At 35.3% G+C, this 23,917-nt stretch overlaps 1 protein-coding gene across 1 annotated transcript in view; it reads right to left on the minus strand.

Moving 5' to 3' along the window:
* The window catches only part of LOC112044983 (protein O-mannosyl-transferase TMTC2), a 160,435-nt gene that overhangs the window by 50,077 nt on the left and 86,441 nt on the right, over window positions 1-23,917 (minus strand). Inside the window, exon 4 of the mRNA XM_024081009.2 lies at window positions 15,837-16,806. Coding sequence (XP_023936777.2) covers window positions 15,837-16,806 — 970 coding nt within the window. The remainder of the gene's footprint in view (window positions 1-15,836; window positions 16,807-23,917) is intronic.

Genomic DNA, 23,917 nt, shown 5'->3' on the forward strand with positions numbered 1-23,917 from the left:
ATCTACAGATTTTCAGAATAACTTGCATTATTATTGAAATTGTCAAGTAGTACATTTCCAAAGTTACGAGAGTCTAAAACACTATTATGGTTTGGGAATTTCAATTAATAAACGACATTCGGCGCTGTAGTTATCCGGAAACTACCATCTCTTAGACAGCTTATCTCCACATAAGGTGTTTTCGATAAACCTCAGACTTAACATACCGGCTTATACCTGCTGTGATGTCCCAAATTTATCTGATAATATTTGAGTTCGGATTGTTTGCTGTTTCTCAAAATAGAAAATTAATAAAATTTTATTATTCTGTTAAAACACGAGTTTGTTACATTGTTACATTTAACCGATAAAATAATATTTGTAGCGGCAAACATTGAATAGTCGGCCATTTTTATAGGTTTAATATCATCGTCATCATCATCATATCAGCCGATGGACGTCCACTGCAGGACATAGGCCTTTTGTAGGGACTTCCAAACATCACGATACTGAGCCACCTGCATCCAGCGAATCCCTGCGACTCGCTTGATGTCGTCAGTCCACCTGGTTGGGGGTCGACCAACACTGCGCTTAGTAGTGCGGGGTCGCCATTCCAGCACTTTAGGACCCCGACGTCTATCGGCTCTTCGAACTATGTTCCCCGCCCATTGCCACTTCAGCTTCGCAACTCGTTGAGCTATGTCGGTAACTTTGGTTCTTCTGCGGATCTCCTCATTTCTGATTTGATCACGCAAAGATACTTTATAATTAGGTATATTCGGTGGATCTGAGCATAGGTTGTTACGATAGCACAAGTCTCCTCTCAGATTGGGAGGGGTTATTCCTTAGTTCACCATGCTGGCCCAATGCGGATTGGCATACTTCACATACTTAGAGAATTAAGAAAATTCTCAGGTATGCAGGTTTCTTCACGACGTTTTTTCTTCATCGTTTGAGACACAATATTTTAATTTCTTAAAAAGCACATAACTGAAAAGTTGGAGGTGAATGCTCCTGACCGGATTCGAACCCACACCCTCTGAATATAAGGCAGAGGTCATATCCACTGGGCTATCATGTCTCTAACAATAGGAATATTCACAATATAGAAAATATGACAACTACACAACTAAATAAACATTCCATCCTTCCGGTTTCTGGGTATTTGTGTACTGAAGGATCCTAAGGTCAGGACACCTAAGTAAGGAACGTCTTCACAATACACGCTTTTCGAGGATTACTGTCTTGTGTAGCAGTTATACAATTGATCCAACAGTTCAGTGAAAGCTTCTTAGGATGTTGGTCGAAGCTTTTTGCTTTAAGATATTGACTATAAAACGACTATAGGAGCCATAAAAGTTCACTCAAAATTCCACGTGGCGGTCTAAGTACAACCTCTATGTTATAAATATTATTAAAATAAAAAGCATAAGTGCATTAAACATTGTTCCTCTTGTATGTATTCAATATTCCTCTCTATTCTGTAATGTTGTGATAATTCTGTTTGAACCGAGACAGGAAAATGGCAAGTGTGTACCACAAAGCGGAAATAAATGCGAGTGGCTTTTACCATCTCGCTTATGGAGAATCTAATAACGTGGTAGTGTTTTTACATTAGCCATATTTACTTCTCGCGCGCAGTTACTAGAATATGCTAGAGACTTCCTGAGAGGTTTATTATTGCAACCTATATGTGTATTGTGTATTACTAAAAGTTGTGGTATTGTGTTACTTTTGCAATATCTCCTTATTTTATTGGTAAAAAAATATATAAAGGTAACAGTTCCCTTTGCATATTATCCCTTCCTATTTGTCATTGAGAACCTTTAGGAACTTATTCTCTAATTTAGGTACTCGAAAGATAATTAAAAGATCGAAATTACATTGGTTTCAACCAATTTCAACCTAACCAAATTACATTGGTTTCAACCAAAATAAGTAGGAATTCTAAATAACACAATTATTAGGATTGTTATAAAAATCATACAAGAAGTTAGACAAAATATCAATTAATTATTAAGAATATGATATTACTTTTTTCTCTGATTTAATAGATTTTCTTGAACACCAATTAGGCAAATCTTGGGTGGCAATAAAAATGTTTATTTTTTTTATTCTTTACAAGTTAGCCCTTGACTACAATCTCACGTGATGATAAGTGATGATGCAGTTAAGATGGAAGCGGGCTAACTTGTTAGGAGAAGGATGAAAATCTACACCCCTTTTTGGTTTCTACACGACATCGTACCGGAACGCTAAATCGCTTGGCGGTACGTCTTTGCCGGTAAGGTGGTAACTAGCCAAGGTCGAAGCCTCCCACCAGCTAGACCTGGACCGATTAAGAAAATCTCAATCTGTCCAGCCGGGGATCGAACCCAGGAACTCCGTTTTGTAAATCCACCGCGCATACCACTGCGCCACGGAGGCCGTCAAAAATGTCAGGTTAAGTGACAACAAAGCAAAAGGTTGATAAAGTTCCTACTTAATTTTAAATTTTGTTTCTAAGACAAGATTACCTTATAACAAACATCCTTCGATAGTGTTACAATTTACCAGAAATATCGTTTTTATCACGTGGAGATAATTCACTTATCTGTTTTATTTGTCGCTTGTGTTTTTTCTACGGAAATATCAGTGTTGGGTAATATTTACACAAAGCTGTTGATATCCACGAAGTTATTATAGTAACTATATATTAGTATAATCATTTAATTGTACTTATAATAGGGATATTTTCTTTCAATAACAGCAAGAAGTTTAGTAGACTAAAGTTATCCAAAAAATCTCGAATTTTGCATAAAATTTGAATGAAATTTGATAAAGGCAAGAGCATCGATTTGTATATTTAAATGCTATAGAAAGAGTCATCACCAACCATTATTATCAGCCTATTTTAACGGATATGGAGCTTAGACCCACCACGTTCAATGCGAGTTAGCGGATAACAACAAATGCCAGTCAATAAAGGTAAGTCAACTGAATAACACACTCGTAAATAAAACCCTTACTTGATTTTGCTTAAAAATCGTTCTCAAAGTATTTCCATATCTTTGCTGAATTGACGTTGAACTAAGAAACATACAGTCAGTTCAAAGGGAAAGTTTCATAAGCCACTTACTTCCGTATCCTCCCTATTTTATGTAACAAACGAACACACCTGGAACGAAGTTGAATAGTTTTACTTTGGACACCCTTCGATAGTGCCATAATTGAGTTAAAATATTGTTTTCCTATCACTGGCGTATTTAGTCTGTCATTTCTGTTACTTAGTAAACTCTCTGGTGATACTCGACGACCCGACAGTCTCTTTTCTATTCTTTCTACTTCTTAAGTACTTAAAACCACATTACTTAGAATCTCATTACATGATTTATTAGTTAATTAAACCTTATTCTACACATGTTTTATAATAATCATAAGCTTTATGTCTTAACGTAAATAAAAGCTTAATAGTACAAGGACTTTTAAACTAAATAAAAGCTTTTTCACTTCATTAAAATTTATCGAAGTAATGAATTGAAGATGAAGCTGCTAAGCTCTTAATGTAAAGTGCAAATACCTTTTTTACAGTAGGAATATAGCCATATTTTGTACTACTTGGTATTTATTACATGTAATTAACACAAAATACTATCCGTTTGTTAAGGAGGCATAATAATGATACAAAAAATACTCAATTTATGTAAACACCACGTGATTTCCGCAGTTTCACTCGCGTAGACACCATTTCCTTGGGTTTATAAAATGTAGTCTGTATGTTTCTATAGCCTTTATGTTTCTAAAGCCTATATGTTTCTATAGCCTATATGTTTCTATAGCCTATATGTTTCTATAGCCTATATGTGGAGGATTTTGGAGAGTCCAAACCACAGGGAGTGACGCGTATAAATAAAACACGTATTTCTTGTTAAGTAGAGGTGCGATCGCTTCAGGCTTCGGGAGTGAAGTGTGTGAAATATTATTGGGGTGCAGAATTATATGGGATTAGAAGCGCTCACAACCCGTATACTTTATTGAAACAGATATGGTACAAATGAAGGAGACAAACTTATAAGTAAGAGTGAGATGGATACATTATAATAGAGCGAGAGGTATGTTTGACAAGGACAGCAATACACTAGTCCGTATATACTTGTTAAGCAGTTAACAACTAATAGAATATACTAATTTATGCTAGTGGAAAATGATAGACGGGTACTAAATAACGTTTATTAAAGCTTATATCTAAAGTATATAAATCTAGGAAATTAGTTACTATATTATTACAGTATTTATTCTATCTATAATTGGCACTCTTATAACTAATCATCCCTAACAAAAGTAATATAATAAAAGATACAAGTAAGAACTACATCTAGGCAACTAATACACTGTTTACAAGATATAACTGTATAAATATACCTAGTAATATATATATTCTAAATAGCTTAAATAATCTAACAATTAATCATCAATCGTCAACAAGAATTGGTAGTTCTCAACTATGTTAAACAATTCTTAACAGTCTCCCCCTCGTGCGAAGATAAGATATGTCAAGATATAATCTGCAGCACTAAATCTATGGGTTGACGATGCAAGCGCTATCTAACAGCAGTAAGTAAATAAATTTTAATGTTCGCAATATTGCGTTACATGAGTCGAGGTTGTCTAATCTTTATACAAATTATAATATTATAAACTTATATTACAATAAATTGGTTATGCTGTCAAAGGCGCTAAGTTCATGTAAGACGATGATGCTGATATCACGCTCACAATCTTCGTATAGATAGCTGTGTTCTTAAATAACGTTACAGTATGTGTATATGCTAATGAGTTGTGAAATTAGTGAAGTAGGCTTCTTTGTTACTATACTTGATGTTGAATATATTACTACATTGGTCAAAGTAGTAATTACTCGTAAAATATTAGATTTTTTCTGACGTAACCAATTAATAAATGTGATTAAGTCTTAACTAATTCGAATGTCTAATTGAAGTTCACCCTTGTTGAGATTATAGAAACACAATTGTTAGTACTAAGTTATCTTCTTCTTATTGAAGATTTTGATCATTTGACTTATATTATTTCTATGTATATTGCTTTATTAATTTGTTTTTATTGATTAATGATTCTTATGCTATTTCTATGTAATCTTTAATACGTTGTCTTGAAGTAAGTCGTGCCTTACTACCAAGACCAAGTTTTCTAAAATTCTTGAGTCTGGTTTTCCAAGATGCATGTATACAATTTTTATTAGTATTCAGCTCCCCCTCGTCTAGAAATTGACTGCTTTTAGACGATTCATATATTATTATGCGTCTTTGTATAAATTTTAGACTATAGTACTGATTCCGTGTTATTTTCCTGAATGGCTTTTCTGTTATATTTAATGTTTCTAATTGGATAACTATATGTTGACTGAAGTAAAGGTTATTAAATTCTACAACTTGCGCTTCATCATTTAGATATATTTGTATATTTGTGCATTCAGTGCCAGGGGTTAACAATTTTAATTTCCATATTATTATATTTGTTTCTTCGAAAGTCGATCCCTTGAAGTGAACAACCGAATACGGAGGTTTGTGTAAGATTAGTTTTATATTCTGTTCATTGTAATGTTGTCCAAGTTTTTTCATGTTTTGTGACGCTATTGTTATCTTCATGCACAGGTGGTTATCACTTTCTTGCTGTAGTGCCATTGTTTTCTCATTTGCGGCTGATAATAATAAAATCGGGTCGAGTGTTTCGGCAACATATTTTATTGTACCTTCTTTTAGTTTTAAACAATAGCAGATAAGTTGTTGTATTATATTATTATCGCGGCGTAGCTTTAGAAGTGTTATTTTATTATGTGCAGGTGGTTGCATTATACCATTTATGATTTCTTCGTTAAATTCTTTTGCTATTTTGGCTCTCCAACTTATTACTGGACTATTTATCTCTATTGTAGGTTTTTTAAATATTTTTCTTTCTATTACACAAAGCGGTTCCTGTTTCATGATATTAAGGTTTAAGTTGAAACGTATTACTCTACTTTTTGCAGGTGGATGCAATAAACTAAGTTTAACTATTTCATTACTTGCAGGTGATTGTCTTGCGGTGAGATTTGTTGTTTCGTTAGTTGGTTCTCGTGTTTCTGTAGTTTCATGTAGTTTGTATTTGCTATCTAATATTGTCGGGTTAGTTTTATCTTTAATGCAGCGCAGTTTTAATTTGAAGTAATTCAATGATTGTGGATTGTTCGAATCATTGCTTCTTAAGTTGTTATTATGTTGCTGTATAATTTCCGAAGATAGTGCGGCGTCCAATTTTGTTTGCGCTCGTTTATACTTCAAACATGGGTAATCTTTGATGTTTTCTTTTGTGATTGATTTTGAGGCCAAGTTGAGATTTTCTACTTTGATTGAACTATAATGATTTTTCTTTTCAAGTAAGTTTACTTTCAAAGGACAAATGCCACTTATTTGATTACTTAACAAGTGAAATATACTTGTAGGTGGTTTCTTTAATTTAGCTATCGACATCAAGCTTGGTGCATACATCTCTATTGCTGTTAATTTAAAATGTATGGCTTTTTGTTGTTTATTAATTGAGGATATAAATGCATCTTGTTCGGTATTTGGGTTTTTGCCGAATTTGCCACATTGTTTATTTTCGAGCTTGTGCGGCCAATTATTTATTGTCCTACTAGTCTCTTGTTTAAGTAAAAGTATTCCTGCACATTTATCTCTTGTAATAGAGTTTGTGGAAATTATTCCTATTTCATCTTTGGAGTCGATATCAGAGTTTGACTTTAAATCACTATATATGTTTTGTGTCGCATCCGTTCTCTCTGAAATATTTATGAAGTCTTTATTTTTACTTGATATTGGAAAATTATTTGGTTTATTATCAACAATTTCTGTTTCTTTATTAAAGCTACTGTTTTCTGTGAGTTGTGATAGTTCTATTTTTAATTTTGCTAATTCAACTTCTACCTTTGCTCGTTCCAATCGTGCTTGTTTGATCTCTATACGAGCCTTTAAAATGGCTCTTCTCTTTTCCTTATCCTTACAGTCTCGTATCCGTTTATCCATGCGAGGTTCTTCATCTATAGCTTGTGTCCGATTATTATTTATGCGGGGGTCATCATGTGAAACTTGTCCTACTTTTTGAAGGCATTGCAACAGATTCCGTAATTCTGTGCTTATCAATCCGTCCATTTTCTTGCGTAAGTCGTGGTTTTATAGTTAATCTATTTTGAAGCCAACCGTGGTTTCTGTGTCCTCGAGGTTTTATTGGCAGTACCAATCCTACTATCTCTAAAACCTTATTAATCCTACTAACCCTAATATCCTAAATAAAATAAATAAATACTCGAAAAATAAAATAAATAAATACCCTAAAAAATATGAATAAAATACATAAATATCCTAATAAACCTACCGTCCCTAATACCCTAACTGCCCTATTAGCCCTAATACCCTAGCAGTCCTGTTTGAGGGTCTCGAAAGACACACTCTCCCAGGGATGGAATAATAGGTAAGGTGAGGTGGGAATCGCCCGACAGAGGGTAACACGTGAGGGTTAGAGTGCTCAGGTATCGGGAGGAACGCCCGACACCCTCGGCTGTGCCTACTAGGAGGACCCCTATCTCACGTGAACCGTATCGGCGCGATCAGACTGTTACAGCTGCCGGTTAAGGCAAGCTGGCAGTATCGTCTGGTATACTGCTCCCGCCGTTAGGCGTTAACTCACTGTTCACCGTTTGACACCGTTAGGTGGTGAACAGATGAGGCGCGGTAAACCGCTTAGAGTCTTCTCCAACGCGACGAAGCAATCTTCCCAACAGCCTCGCGGTCTTCAGCAGCTACTCCGAGCTTCGCCTCAATGCACCCGCAGCGAAGGTGGATTCCTCTTCGGTTTGTTGAAGTTGACACCCTTGAAGTCTTCTCCAACGCGCCGAAGCGATCTTCCCAACAGCCTCGCGGTCTTCAGCAGCTACTCGGAGCTTCGCCTCAATGCACCCGCAGCGAAGGTGGATTCCTCTTCGTTTTGTTGAAGGTGTGACTCCTTTGAAGGTTTTCTACAGCGCGACGAAACGATCTTCCCAACAGCCTCGCGGTCTTCGGCAGCTACTGCTGAGCTTCGCCTCAACGCACCCGCAGCGAAGGTGGATTCCTTTTCGTCGTTGCGTCGTAGATCTTCGGTTAGTCTGTAGCTCGATGAAACGATCTTCCCCACAAGCCTCGCGGTCTTCGGCAGCTACTACTGAGCTTCGCCTCAATGCACCCGCAGCGAAGGGTCGATGCCTTTTCTTCGGTCTAGGCAGACTTCGATGACGTCACTTCAGTTCCGTGGTCCAACTGAACGATCTTCCAAGCCCGCGGAACCCTGTTCTGCGGCGATAGGTTGATTCCTCTTCAGTTCTTCCACGGAGACGCTCTCTTGCCTGAGCTTATCTTCAATGATGTTTGCCGGCTCGGTGAATCCGGTACGAAGGACCATGCACTGTGGAGGATTTTGGAGAGTCCAAACCACAGGGAGTGACGCGTATAAATAAAACACGTATTTCTTGTTAAGTAGAGGTGCGATCGCTTCAGGCTTCGGGAGTGAAGTGTGTGAAATATTATTGGGGTGCAGAATTATATGGGATTAGAAGCGCTCACAACCCGTATACTTTATTGAAACAGATATGGTACAAATGAAGGAGACAAACTTATAAGTAAGAGTGAGATGGATACATTATAATAGAGCGAGAGGTATGTTTGACAAGGACAGCAATACACTAGTCCGTATATACTTGTTAAGCAGTTAACAACTAATAGAATATACTAATTTATGCTAGTGGAAAATGATAGACGGGTACTAAATAACGTTTATTAAAGCTTATATCTAAAGTATATAAATCTAGGAAATTAGTTACTATATTATTACAGTATTTATTCTATCTATAATTGGCACTCTTATAACTAATCATCCCTAACAAAAGTAATATAATAAAAGATACAAGTAAGAACTACATCTAGGCAACTAATACACTGTTTACAAGATATAACTGTATAAATATACCTAGTAATATATATATTCTAAATAGCTTAAATAATCTAACAATTAATCATCAATCGTCAACAAGAATTGGTAGTTCTCAACTATGTTAAACAATTCTTAACACTATATGTTTCTGTAGCATGTATGTTTCTATGATATTCACAATAACTCAGGTTATTGGTGAAAAATTTTAAAAATCTTTTCAGTAGAACCAGAGATTACCCTCTGACATACTCACAAATACGTAAGCTTATAAACGTTACCTCTATAAAATATATCGTATAGATTATTTTATGAAAATGCAAACATACCCAAGGATAACACTGCACAAATGTAATGCAGTGTTTACTCATAAGTTGTGTTTGGGTAAACCCGTGAACCCTTTCTATTTGCTATCTATACCTAATACCTATCGTATTCATTGAAAGAATAATAACTACAAATGAGATCAAACTGATTATTATGCAAGCAGGTTTTATTTTATTACTAGCAGACACCTGCGACTTCGTCCGCGTGGAATTTAGTTTTTCACAAATCCCTCGGGAGCCATGGAATTATCCGGGATAAAAAGTAGCTTTTGTATTAATCCAGACTATAATATACCTCAATACCAATTTTCAGCTAAGTCAGTTCAGTAGTCGAAGCGTGAAAGAGTAACAAACATTCAAATCATCAAAATCATCAGTTTTTGCAAATCTCGGGAAACCATGGGCTTTTTCGGGATAAAAAGTAACAGAATACGCGGCGTTAAAGATTAACAAACATCCAAACATACAGACAAACTTTTGCGTTTATAATATTAGAAGGATAGTAAGATAGTAATAACATATTAACTATTACATATAGTAATAACAATTTTTCAAATATGCAACTACGAGTAAGTTGTATAAAAGTGTTGTATACTAAGTATAGCACTTGTCTGTAATTCATATCTCAATATTTCATAAATGTCTTTTCAAAACCCAGGACTTGAAAATTGGAACACACGATCATATTTATAAATACATACATACGTATATTAACCATTAACCGTAACTTTTCTCTTTACAAGAAATACATGAAAGTTGTGCCTAGAAGAGAGGGCTGTGAGAGTATGTATCCCTGGAGGCATCGTACATACACATTCAGAAATGTCGCAGAAAAGCCGGACTACGAGAATAGGCAGTAAATACATTATAAGCTCTCAAGTGACACTCGCGAACTCTTGACAGCCTCTTTCCACATAACTTTCAAGAACTCGGTGTGGATAAGTATTTTCTACTGTCAAACAAATTAATTGTATTTTAGCTAGTTTTGTAAAACTTCTTGAACAAAGTTTACGTGAGAGATTTACAGTTGAAAATTATTCATGAGATTAATAGTTAGACAAACAGTTTTAGTTATCAAAATATTCTCTCTATTCTGAAGCTTAAATTCTTTATAGCAAAAAGTTGGACGAAATCTCCTACAAGGTAAGTCAAGTCCAAAGTTTAAACAACTAGTATTTATAATTTATTTAGCACGCACTTAGATTCTAATACATTATTTGGCTTAATATGATTATGGATATATGTAAAGTCCAAAATAAATTTAGCCATTACGGTCGAAAAAATCAATTTGAAATTTTAGAAACTCATATACAACATAGCATTAATTTACAAATAACTTGTTCTGTAGATTATTATCTGGAAATCAAATCAAATCATATATTTGCAAGAATGTGGTACATTATTTGGTCTTAAAATTATTGAGTCACTTAAACATTCAACTGATTACAGTATGCAAGATTTACATGATGCATATCTGTAAGCTATCATGCTAAATGCTGAAGAATTTCCACAGCAGTAAAGAGGACCAACAAACTTTGAGAGATTAGCCGTCGTGGTAGTCACTAGTAGCTGTACTAGTTAGACAAATAGGTTTTAGTAAACAAGTATTTCATAATCTTCTCTCTATCTTGTAGCTTCTTAAATTACTGAATGTTATGGAGGTTGACTGATTTGTCTATGAATTCAATCGTATCATCTAGGCATATTATAACTAGAACACCTATAACTAGCCGCAATGTTAGACTTGACTAGACTAGACTAGGTAATGATAGACTTCAGATAACCCGTTGTTGTTGTTGCTAATAGTTGGACTAGTTAGGCAAATAGGTTTTAGTAACCATAATAATCCCGCTATCCAGTAGTTAAAACTATTAAGAAAATTAATAGTATGAAAGTGAACTGGACAACCCACGAGTGAAATACAATATGACATAACGATCAACGTATCGCAATATAACAAATGGATTTAAAATTCTGAATTTTAGTTTCAAACTCACGTTCAATATGGCATTTTTCTTCAAATTCTTCTTCAACAGAGTAGGTAACGCCTAAAACTAGCTGCAATGTTAGACTTGACTAGACTAGAGTAAGTAATGATAGACCTCAGATAAGCCGTTGTGGTTGTTGCTAATAGTTGAACTAGTTAGGCAAATAGGTTTTAGTAACCAAAATAATCCCTAAAGCTATTATGACTATGAATGGAGGAGAGGAATAACCCACGAGTAAAATCCGAAATGAACTTTACCATAACGATCAACGTATCACAAAGTAACAAATGGATTCGAAATTCAGAATTTCAATTTGAAACTCACGTTCGACGTGGCATTAATCTGCAAGTAACTTGTCCGATAGATCAGTTATCACTGGAAAAGGTGTATTCGATAAAGCTGGAGCTTAGCTGATTAGATCGCCAGTTCTATTCTAGCGAGCCGTAATAGAGGGCGCGCCATTGATTGGCTTGTTTCGAATACACACCGGGACAAATTGGATTGAGTCAGCCTTTAGTGGGTAGACGAATTTTTACGCTAGTTTATTCGACCATAGAGTTTTTAGAGGGGCATTACATGTACATACTACCTGCTGATTTCTTGCATGTTATCAAAATTTGTGATAAACAATTTGGATGAATATTATTTTGATTACGCTATATTATTAACGTTTAGTATAATTATGGGCATGTTTAGGTTTTGTATCATACAAAAACTGAACAAATAAATAATTATGAATTACAAACAGGAGTTACTTATCGGGAATTATAGTATATAATTAAAGAATTATGAATTAAAAACAGGAGTTACTTAGCGGAAATTAAAGTGAATAATTAAATTAAATTTTATAAGTGTTGTTAAAATTAATTGAACAAAGTGTAAATAAATAGGTAAATAAGAGTTTGAGATAAAGTAGATAAAGTATTATAGTAAAAATATTATATATTGATATACAAGCTGTGGAGTTTAATTGCAAGCTAAAGAAACCGGCGGGTAAGGTTTCAGAGTTAGGAAACTCACGATACACGCAGTCTCATGGATAGCTGCATTCTATATCCGGCCCTTGATCCAAAAGCCAAGCGATAATTGACCAAAAAGGTAGTTATAGCTTTTCATGACATGACCATTCATTGAAATGAATAACATAGTACTCATTCTAGACTATACTGAATATAGATAATTTCATTTGAGGTCCAAGTACTTTATTAGTTTTCATTATCAGTTTAAATTTAGTGTAAGTACGTACTCTTAATATACTGTTGTATTTATATTCTGAATACTGATGTCTGAGAATGGATTCGTCCTAAACAAATTTGTTTTCACTAAAGGACTCTTCTATAAATAGTAGACTTTAAAAATATCTGTTCTGGGCGAGTTATTAACTAGGTTTTTTTTATTCTTTGCAAGTTAGCCCTTGACTACAATCTCACCTGATGGTTAGTGATGATACAATCTAAGATGGAAGCGGGCTAACTTGTTAGGAGAAGGATGAAAATCCACACACCTTTAGGTTTCTACGCGGCATAGTACCGGAACGCTAAATCGTTTGACGGTACGTCTCTGCCGGTAGGGTGGTAACTAGCCACAGCCGAAGCCTCCTACCAGCCAAAAAACCAGGTACCTATCTTAGTACTTATCTATCTATGAAATAGGAAATTAAACTACTTGTATGCTATAAATTAGCACAAAAGTAGTTCAATTTAAACCTAGTAATTAGATTGATGAACGCATACAAACACTAGATTTATAATATTAGCATAGAGAATTAGTTTATGTTTCAGCGAAGCTTTCATGGAAATTTCATACGTAGCAACTTCTATATTAGGATAATTTAATACTACGGGGCTAAGGGTAACATTTTGCGAATAGAGTGAGTTCAAATGAGGGCCATTGAGGCAAACTTTTCTCTTTGCACGAAAGTTGTGATGTGAACAGCAGGCCGGGTGTGCCCCGAGGGACACGGAGCATGCATGTTTAATGCTATCCTGGAAAGGTCACTGTAGCACTGTAAGAAAAAGATAGTAAATGATATATATATTAAAAAAAAAACGTGATTTTGGTTGTGATTGTGTTATGTTTTCGAGCGAATGTATAATTATATAAAAGCATCTACAACCTCTATGACAATTCAACTAAAATTATAAAGGCGAAAGTTTGTGTGTAAGTGTGAAAGTGTGTAAGTGTAAGTTTGCTCCTCTTTTACGCTGCGGCTACTGAAGCGATTTGGCTGAAATTTGGAATGGAAATAATTTTTACTCTGGATTAACATATAGGCTTTCATCCCGGAAAAATCCATGGCTCCCGCGGTATTTGTGAAAAACTGAATTCCACGCGGACGAAGTCTCGGGCGTCCGCTAGTAATTTATAAGGAAAATATAGTGTTAAGGATTATTTAGATGATAAACTATATTGAGTATAGTTTTAGATAAATTTGTATAATGGTTATAAACAAAAAAATAAACCCTGGCTGAGTTTGTTGTGGGTTCTTCTCGTATCAAGGCGAGTTTGGAACCCTCATAACTTTAGTTTTAAGTTTTCGACTAATTATTATCAACACTGTCTGATAGTATTATTAGCTGACATTTCAAAAGTGCTTGTAAACAAACCTCATAATTGAAATAAATGATTTTTGAGTTTTTATAACCATAAAAATGTATTGACACCTCACTTTTTGTTGATATCTATCCACATTCAAATATTTCAGTAGATTTTTTAGTTTGTGGAAAGGAATTAAGGATTATTATAATTGTTTTAGTACTACTACTTTTAACTCTACTTATACTTTTAATGTCACCCAGTATACCCAATACCACAGCATAAAATTAAATAAAACATTATTGATTTAAAAAATTCATTCACTTTTAGAAAGCTACGTTTTTACCGAATAACAATGGATACATTTTATTCCCGTATTCTCACAGAAACGGGAATTACGCAGGTGAAACCGTTGCTAGTTGCTAATAAAACAAACTACCGGAAACAAAGAATCTTACATTGAAAACGCAACCTACGCAACATCGGTATCGTCTCGTCGTCTCTTTACCTAAACTATAGAAGCTGCTACGAAAATAGCAACCTACGAGTAATTCATTATTAATTGCCAATTTCCGCTGAGAATCGTACCAGGAACCTCCCACTTTAAAACCACAATGTCGACCGCCCGAGATGTCGTCAAACATTCTGTGGAGTTTCGACGGCCTCTTTTCAAACTTTGCAAACCTAACACGGCGTGGACTGGCGGTGCTTTGTGACTGTCTCTCAAACAAATTAATTATGTCGTAGTTTTGAATGACGAAGACGTATTAACTTAGGAAGAGCATATGCGCTATAGAATCAATAGGGCATATATCCTCGACCTGCTCAGAAACAGCACCGATTTTGATGATTTTTTTTTTCAGTTTTGTTCAGTTTGTTTTTTGATATTATTTGAAATCAGAAACCTTTGGGGGAGGGGGGGGGGGGCGAAATGATTAAAAAATACATATGCTATTTGTATATTAAATAATTAAAAGACAAAGTGTTTTGTCCGACATCGAAAATATAAACTTATGCAGGAAACTAATAAGCAGAAGAAAACATCAGAATATTTTCAATGTAAAACCAACTTTTTATTTAGTGGTCCGATTTTGATAAATCTTTTTTTATTATAAAGGAATTTTCAGAGATAGTCTCATATAAATATGAAAAAATAATTCGAACCCTATAGCAGGGAAAATAGTAGATGACTGATTGTCGGGAGTGATCAATATATAAGAAAATATTATAATATTTTCTTTCGCTTATTAGTTATCTGCAAACGTTTGTATTTTTGAAGTCGGTAGTATTTCTTTCTTTCTTTCTATTTTTAAATTATTTATTATATAAATAGCATAGATATTTATTAACAATATAAATCATTTCGCCCCCGCACCAAAACATTTCTGATTTTAAATAACATAAAAAAACATTACTTTAAAAAAAAAACAACAAAATTGGAGCTGTTTCCTGCATAAGCTTGTTTTATGTACTCTTTGACTCCCCTACTAGTCGTTATAGGAGTCTACCTGACGGAACAGAGTTCCATATTGACATAGTTACGAGAATAAAGAATAAAGAATTTAAAATATTTTGCGCATTCCATGTTTTAAAAATAAACTGTTTGTTTCTGTAGTATTGTTATTTTTTCATCCATAGCTTTATAGCAATGCTGTTATTAAATTTTCGTAGTAGAGTATGCGCAAGATAAGTCTGCGCGCGACTGGCGGCGCAAATATTTTGCCAGTGATCTCATTTACCCGCTATGAGATAGGTAGAGATAGACGACAAGGTGGCGGCACTTTTCATTAGTTCCAATTTTGGCCACGCGCTAACTTATCTTGCGCGTATCGTTTTTATAGTATAACCTAATGCCTTCCAGGGAAATATTATTGTACAGGTAGTAAATATAAGAATAGCCTTAGCACACTTTAAGAGTAAAAAATCATTTCTGTTTTTGATTTTCATTGCAGTTTTGTAAACCTTGTTTGAAAAGATCATAAAATATTTACGAATAAAAATTTTATAGTCTTACCTTTAGGTGGATTGATGTGCAGAGCGCTCCTGAAGAGACTTTCTTCGTCGTACCAATCTAGATTCCGTCGTAAAGTCGCACAACTCATAGCGAGTAGCGTCGTCAACAGAGCCAGCATAAATATACGGCTACGCGTTTCACATCGCCTCCAATTTCTCGTAACAGTACCCGCGCCCAAGCCGAGTAACAAGCAAAATCCAACACTAGGTATATACAACACGCGCTCTGCCACGACGAAGCCCACGTAAAAGAGGATATTACTAGCTGGCACGAACGGCAACACCATAAACGCCGTGAATAATAACATCGCAACTCGAGGACTGCGGTTCACGTAATTTGGCGTATTTTGTGTCTTAAATTTCTTGTGCGCTACAACACACACGCAGGCGGTGGCATTCATCATTGTGTTGTTATTGTTAATAGCTCGGCACAAGGTTGTGTGCTCCTCTGTGAGTGTGTGTTTACACACGTTGCATGGACACATACTTCTCTTGGACGAGGCGTTTTCTTTATGCGGTATAATGCTTTTCCTCTCGCTGCAACCGTGTCTTCTGTTGTAGTGTTTACAATTATAGTTCCATTTCTGTTTTATCTTATTGTTTTGTTTCTTGTAAAATTTTTCTTTCCTCTCTTGCTGCATTCTTAGCTCGTGTGATAACAATCTCCACGTTACTTTAGATATAACGGCGTAGAAAACTAGTGAGTAGACATTTCTGATGTCGAATAACGTTGTTATTCTCGGTATAGAGTCCATAGACCAGTCGAAGCTTAATTGAAATGGGTATACTAGGAGAAAAAAATTAAAAACTGGGAGGTAGGTAAAGGTATAAAATCTCGTAAGTATAGAAGGGTCCTTGGCAGTAGGATTGTCCGCTGAGGCGAACGAAGCCGGGGCGCCCGCTAGCCTCAGCCTCCAGTATAGAAGTACGAAGCCCCCTGAACTTAGCGCACAAATGCTTCGCCATCGATACTGTAACAAAGAAAAAAGTGATATTACATTTTTGTTGCTTACTTTGTATACTTAAACTCACTTTATATTCTTTTAATAGCCTACCCGCGGTTTCATCAACAAAGTCCCCGTTTCCGCGAGAATACGAAAATAAAATATAGTAGTAGAATATAGTCTAGCAGTGCAGCTAGTTCTATATTAGAACGAGTATCCAAAGCTGCTCTAATAGGATCTTACCAAATTTGGCTAGGCATGAAAAATAACACGAACAGAGAACGGGGAGTGTTGATCGATCGTCAAGGAATTCCTTAACCCTACATCCTGTAGTCACAAGTTCAAGACTCTGCTCGGGGTTTTTCTCTCTACCACACGATAGCCCCGGCACCCGCACGGTGAATCCATGGAATGCTAAGATATTCGTGTCTTCCATTGGTATTTAAATCTGTTAAGTAAGTAGTTTCGAAGCCTATGCGCAAGAAACAAACGAAAAATCGTGCCTCTTTGTAGTAAGTGAAGATTAATATAAAATCCTCGTCATTAGCCTGTTTTTATAACCCACGTAGGGCCAGGCAGCTCTATTTAGAGGATTTAGAACTAAGACAAGCCGCGCTCAAATGCGGGTAAGATAACTTAGGGTGCTAATGCTTGGCTTCGAAACGATCACTATCGTGGTATGTTAATGATATTATCTGAAATAGACAGCTTTACGTGCTCTCCAAGGCACGGAGTTATAATACCACTAAAATTCCCTAATGCAGAAAATTGTAACACTACTCAAATCAAATAAAATTAAAATTCAACTGCTTGTAAACTAATTACAAGCACTTTTGAAACGTCATGATTTAATGGTGGTAATTCAAGTTAAGAACTTGAAATTAAAATTACTAGGGTTGGTAAGGGGTTGGTCTGAGAAGAGCCCACAGCTAACTCAGCCATGGTTTATTTCTTCTGACTTCCCTGTTGAAAAATTTATCCTAAGAAAGAAATACCTGATAGTTTTATAGCAGTTACCACACATACATTTAGATTGATAACGAACTTAATATCAAAATGTTATAACAAAAATAATATTAAATACTTTATTTAAGTTGTAACGTTTTCAATAGCCTTTGCAGATGGTTTTATTCGTGAGCTACTGTAGCTCTCGTTTAAATAGAACAAACAATGTAATATTACACACTCTGTCATTCTCATTCCAAGCGATGAGTATTACTTGAAACAGTAAAATTACAACACGAGTCAAAGAATGTTTGAATTACATGTTATTATTATTATTATACAGAAACGTTTTTAATCTATACTAATCATATAAAGAGGTAAAAGTTGTGTTAAGGGGTAATCTCTGAATCTACTAAACCTATTTTGAAAATTATTTTTTCACCAGATAGCACGTTATTTGTGAGTGCACTAAGCTATATTTTATTACCGTATTCTCATGGGAATGGGCACTACGCGGGTAAAACCGCAGGGCGTCGGCCTTTGGTTTATAAACTCAAACCAGTGAGATTCTTAGTGACAATTATTGTGTCTAACAATAAACAAGGACTAAAATTCTCCAAAATTCAGATCTATCTGTATGTACTCGTACTATGAGAGTAAAATTTATGTTTACTATAAAAATATTAAGTATAATATGTTTCCCCACTTTGTTTACAACCTCTCCCACTGCCAAGGGTCACTGGCAGAGATCTCATAAGGAGATAAGTTTTTCCTTGTCCACTGTTTTTCTTTTTACTTTTGTGTGTGACTATTGGTACTAAATAAATATTTAAAAAAAATAGGTAAATTATTATGATACTTCTTTTTACTTCATAGTTGAGGTCATTAAAGAGCGGATTAAAATATTTTTGTAATGCAAAACTACTTTTTATAGTCCTTGAAATTAATAGAAACTAGGTATAGTTTTTTCGTTTCCTGTTTTGCGAGTTGACATCTAAATTTTCGTTTAGGTTATCGACCTTGACGTCCTCCGTAGCGCAGTGGTATGCGCGGTGGATTTAATGACGGAGGTCCTGAGTTCGATCCCTGGCTGGGCCGAGTGAGGTTTTCTTAATTGGTCCAGGTCTAGCTGGTGGGAGGCTTCGGCCATGGCTTCTTACCACCCTACCGACAAAGACGTACCGCCAAGCGATTTAGCGTTCCGGTAAGATGTCGTCTAGAAACCGAAAGGAGTGTGAATTTTCATCCTCCTCCTAACAAGTTAGCCCGCTTCCATCTTAGATTACATCATCACATACCATCAGGTAAGATTGTAGTCAAGGGCTAACTTGTAAAGAAAAAAAAAAAAAAGACGTATAAGTAGTTATTGGGGGCATCTAAGATGGATGAATGAATAATAGCCCGATCAGTGTTCCCGGACCCGTCCACCCTCAATAATCCACCGTATCTACTGTGTTTCGCGTTTCATCAAAAAGGCAATAAAAATGTCTTTATCCACAAATGGGTTTCTGCGTAGAAAAGCGTTTTGAATAATTACGTCGTATGAAAAATGAATATAAATGTAACAATTACCTAATGGATATTGCGTGTCATAGTAAGGTTAGTTTTATTTGTATTTTAGATGGTTACCTAAGGATAAAATAAAACACTTTTTTTATTATTCTTCTCAAACTTTGAAATTAGTCTTAAATGTACAAACCACGACGATAATTATTTTAAATAAAAAACCAAAATATTGAGGGAGGAGGTTATAATATTGAGGCTTTAAATAATTATTCTGTAATAGGTTCATCAATCGTTTTAGTTGAATAAAATAGTATTTCAACTTGATTTTTTTTTAAATAAACAATAAAACAAACTATTAAACTACTACTATTATTATCTACTATTAATTACCTAAATAATATAACTACAAACAATTTTATTTAACTAAATACTTTTCATTAAGAGACTATTTATAAAGAGACGTGATAGCCTAGTGGATGTGACCTCTGCCTTCGATTCGGAGGGCGTAGGTTCGAATCCGATGCTGGGCATGCCACCACGCTGGCCCAATTGGCGGATTGGCGGATTGGCAGACTTCACACACGCAGAGAATTAAGATATTTCTCTGGTATGCAGGTTTCCTCACGATATTTTCCTTCACCGATTGAGACACGTGATATTTAATTTCTTAAAATGCACACAACTGTAAAGTTGGAGGTGAATGCCCCGGACCGGATTCGAACCCACACCCTCCAGAATCGGAGGCAAGGTCATATTCGCTGGGCTATCACGGTTCTTATAAATTCGTGAGCCGAATAAGGGTTGTTAATGATGACTATTTATACCATGTATGGCGATGTTTGAAAAAGTGCGAAGAAATTTTGCAGTATATGGTATAATACGGTAACTTTTATTTTAAATAGCCAAGCTTAATGCAAAAACTTCGCCAGCTATGATTGATCACCACTCTGAAAGAATTCGTTAATATCCGTCAAAATTTGCCACAACTTATCAGAAAGTAAGAATTTTTTGCAATATCCTATATGAAAAATCGAAACACATTATTAAATTATTTGTCATTTTCAACAATTTAATTGATATGAATATATTAATAAATGTTTTACTACTTTGTTTTTTAAATGTTTTAATTTGCACTTTTTAGATTATAAACATTGTAAATATAATACAAAATTATAAAGAACGATTGAAAATAGACATACTCGTACTACGAGTAATAAAATAAAATAGTAGCTATAATTAAAAAACCAAAAATAAATGATACGCAAAAGGCGACCTTATCCCTCAGAGCAATCTCTTCCAAGTTACCCTAATGATAAGAGTACACAAGCGCAGGATAATAATATAGTTCACAGTCATATTATACTCATACTAGCTGACGTCGCGCGGTTTCACCCGCGTAGTTCCCGTTCCCGTGGAAATACAGGAATAATATATAACCTATAGCCTTCCTCGATAAATGGGCTATCTAACACTGAAAGAATTTTCAAAATCAGACCAGTAGTTACTGAAATTAGCGCGCTCGATCAAACAAACTCTGCAGTTTTTAATATTAGTATAGATTAGTATAGATGAAAATTGATACTTGCAGAATACCACTTCGTAGCACTGCTACGCTTCGCTACGCCGCTACATACGGAAGGAATTGTGTAGGTATTCGTAAAAAGATTTTCTTTAAAACATAAATTTTAATGCATAACATAAAATCTTCTTGCACCGTATTAGTTTCGCATTTATTAACTAATAAATAATTACGGTTACGGGCAGTGATAATATTCGTTATCAACCCATTCGGCTCACTGCTGAGCTCGAGTCTCCTCTCAGAATGAGAGGGGTTAGGCCAATAGTCCACTACGCTGGCCCAATGCGGATTGTCAGACTTCTCACACGCAGAGAATTAAAAAAATTCTCTGGTATGCAGGTTTCCTCGCGATGTTTTCCTGCGCCGTTTGCTGCTGCACACAACTGAAAAGTTGGAGGTGCATGCCCCGGACCGGATTGGAACCCACACCCTCCGGGATCGAAGGCAGAGGTCATATCCACTGGGCTGTCATGGTTCGGCGGCATTATAGTGATACTGAAAAGCATTCTGAATATTTTTTTTGGAAAATGTTATGCAATATCATGTTTTACTAAAGTTACCATTGTGTATTTTAATTCATCGGTAGACAAAGTAGATCACACAGATTAGTAATTGTAAATGTAAAACTTAATTTAACTACAAATATATCTGATTAAACTGAACGACAAAACAAGCGCTACGCGATACTTATCAATTAACCAATCACAAAATATCAAGTTAACAAAAGCTATTTGAAACACCAATTAAATTAACCGGGCAAAATTAATGTAAGTTGAAAGGACACTTTTGAGCTTCTATCCATTTTGAACGCTTTGAAATTTCGTTTTAAATAGATATCGACTTCTGCCATCTATTGAGGCCGGTTCGGCAGCGTCAAAAAGTTTCACCGGTTATTCACTGGCGTAGGGTTCGAAGAGAGGCGTAGTAACCCGTTGGCTTGTTAGTTGTGGGGAGCCGACAAAAAAGATTTATGAAGGTAACTACCGCGTCCCTCCCTACCTGCGTACACCCCGGAAACCTCTGCGGAACAAACGACGCCGTGTAAGATTTCCAAGGCAATTTACACGAGGTGAGGAGGTAAGTACGGACGAAATCCTTACTGAATTAATGTTTGTAATAAATTAATCGTAAGGAATTACAACAGCGTAATCTATATGTTTACTTTTTTCGTGTTGTTCATTTCTATAATATTCAAACGTATTAGAAAGAGACAATAGGAAAGTTTTATGCTGTAATTTTTAATTTGTATTATTTTATTTTTTCTAATTAAATTAATCATATGGATTTCACAATAATGTAATATAGGTAACTACATTTATCATATGTTTTTTTTATTTTCACATTAAATAATAGAGTTCATTTTGTTATATTTAAACGCATTAGAAACTGTCACTAGTGTCAATATAAGCATGGAATTGCTGTTACAAAATATAATATTTATAACATATTTAAATTGTATTTTTTATTTTTTTTAATTAAATTAATTGTATGGAAATACATTAGTGAAACGTAGGTGTTTAAGTTTATTATTTTTTGTTTGTTTGCACAATAAATAATAAAGTTGGGATTTAGTATATTAAAACGAATAGAAAAATCCAATAGTGTTACTAGGAGTGTAGTTTAACAGTCAAGTAAGCATAGAAGTGCTGTTAATAATATTTAGTAGAATTAGTAAGCTGTACTTTTTTAGTAGGCAATCTTACTAAAATTCTCCAATGAGTTCAACTCTCTAGTGATATACGCGGTGGACTTTGACGCTTTGACTGGCGCTTTACAAGATGGAGGTCCTGGATTCAATCCCCGGCTGGGTTGATTGAGGTTTTCTTAATTGGTCCAGGTGCAACTGGCTAGACTCTACCCTACCAGCTTAGACGCCAAGCGATTTAGCGTTCCGGTTCGATGTCGCGTAGAAACCGAAAGGGGTGTGGATTTTCATCCTCCTCCTGACAAGTTAGCCAGCTTCCATCTTAGATTGCATCATCACTTACCATCAGGTGAGTTTATAACCAAGGGCTAATAGCTGTAAAAGAATAGTCACGGGCTAACTTGTAAGAGAATAAAAAAACTCTCTCAAATGTATTACTACCTACAAATACCATACACAACTAATTTAGAAGCGCATGTTTTTATAAACATTACATAACTAATGCTAGACAAAGTTAGGAATAAAGCTAAAGTCTAAACCTATCCTGCACAATAGCACAAGCTCCGGAATCCCGCTTGTAGATGCCTGTAGTGTGTTGGAAATTGTTTGACATTGTCGAACAGAATTCCAATAGATTGAAAACTTTATGGACTGTTAACCTACATAGGGTTATTCGATCGAGTCTCAACACAAGTCCTCGTACTTAGAGATTGAACACCTAGCATCGTTGATTTTTAGATCAGTACTCGAGAATTTCTCGATAGATATTAAGCTCGAGATTATTTGCAATATCTCTAGGAACCTTATTGCAATGGGTATATACACTTAATGCATTGTTAACCTACATCGGGTAACATCAATCAAGTTAAACCAGAAGTGTTCATTGAGGTCATCTACCATCTTAGATTGCATTATCACCTACATTAGGTGAGTTTGTAGTCAAGGGCTAAATTACACAAGGAACATACACAACACATTTAGAAGCACATGTTATTTTATAAACATCTACCGTCGTTGGTTTTGAATTGACAATGTTTAGATATAGATATCAAACTCGCATCAAGAATTAATTTTATCTGATTTATTTTTTTGTTACTTATTGCATACTACGTAAATAGATAGAGTAAACTTTATAAATTATTATGAGTTAGAAAAAACCTTGTGGAAAAATGCAAGATTGAGCTCTTAGTTGATTTTTCAATCAGCCCTTGAGAATATCTCGATAGACATTTAGCATGAATCCACATTATTTCTAGCTGTCAACCTATATCGGGTAAGAGCAAGTAGACATTACGCGCTTAGCACGCCCAAATCGGAAATAGTAGTCCATCCTACACAAAAACGTGCGATCAAATGCTCAAAAATACGGCGGTGCATGTATTTACAACCGCGCTGCTGACACCTATGCAACGCGCGTTCCACCGAAATTCTGACTTCTGACGTCTGCCGCACGCTTGATCAGA

Source organism: Bicyclus anynana, chromosome 9, assembly GCF_947172395.1.
Source record: "Bicyclus anynana chromosome 9, ilBicAnyn1.1, whole genome shotgun sequence".
Classification (NCBI taxonomy): Eukaryota; Metazoa; Arthropoda; class Insecta; order Lepidoptera; family Nymphalidae; genus Bicyclus; species Bicyclus anynana.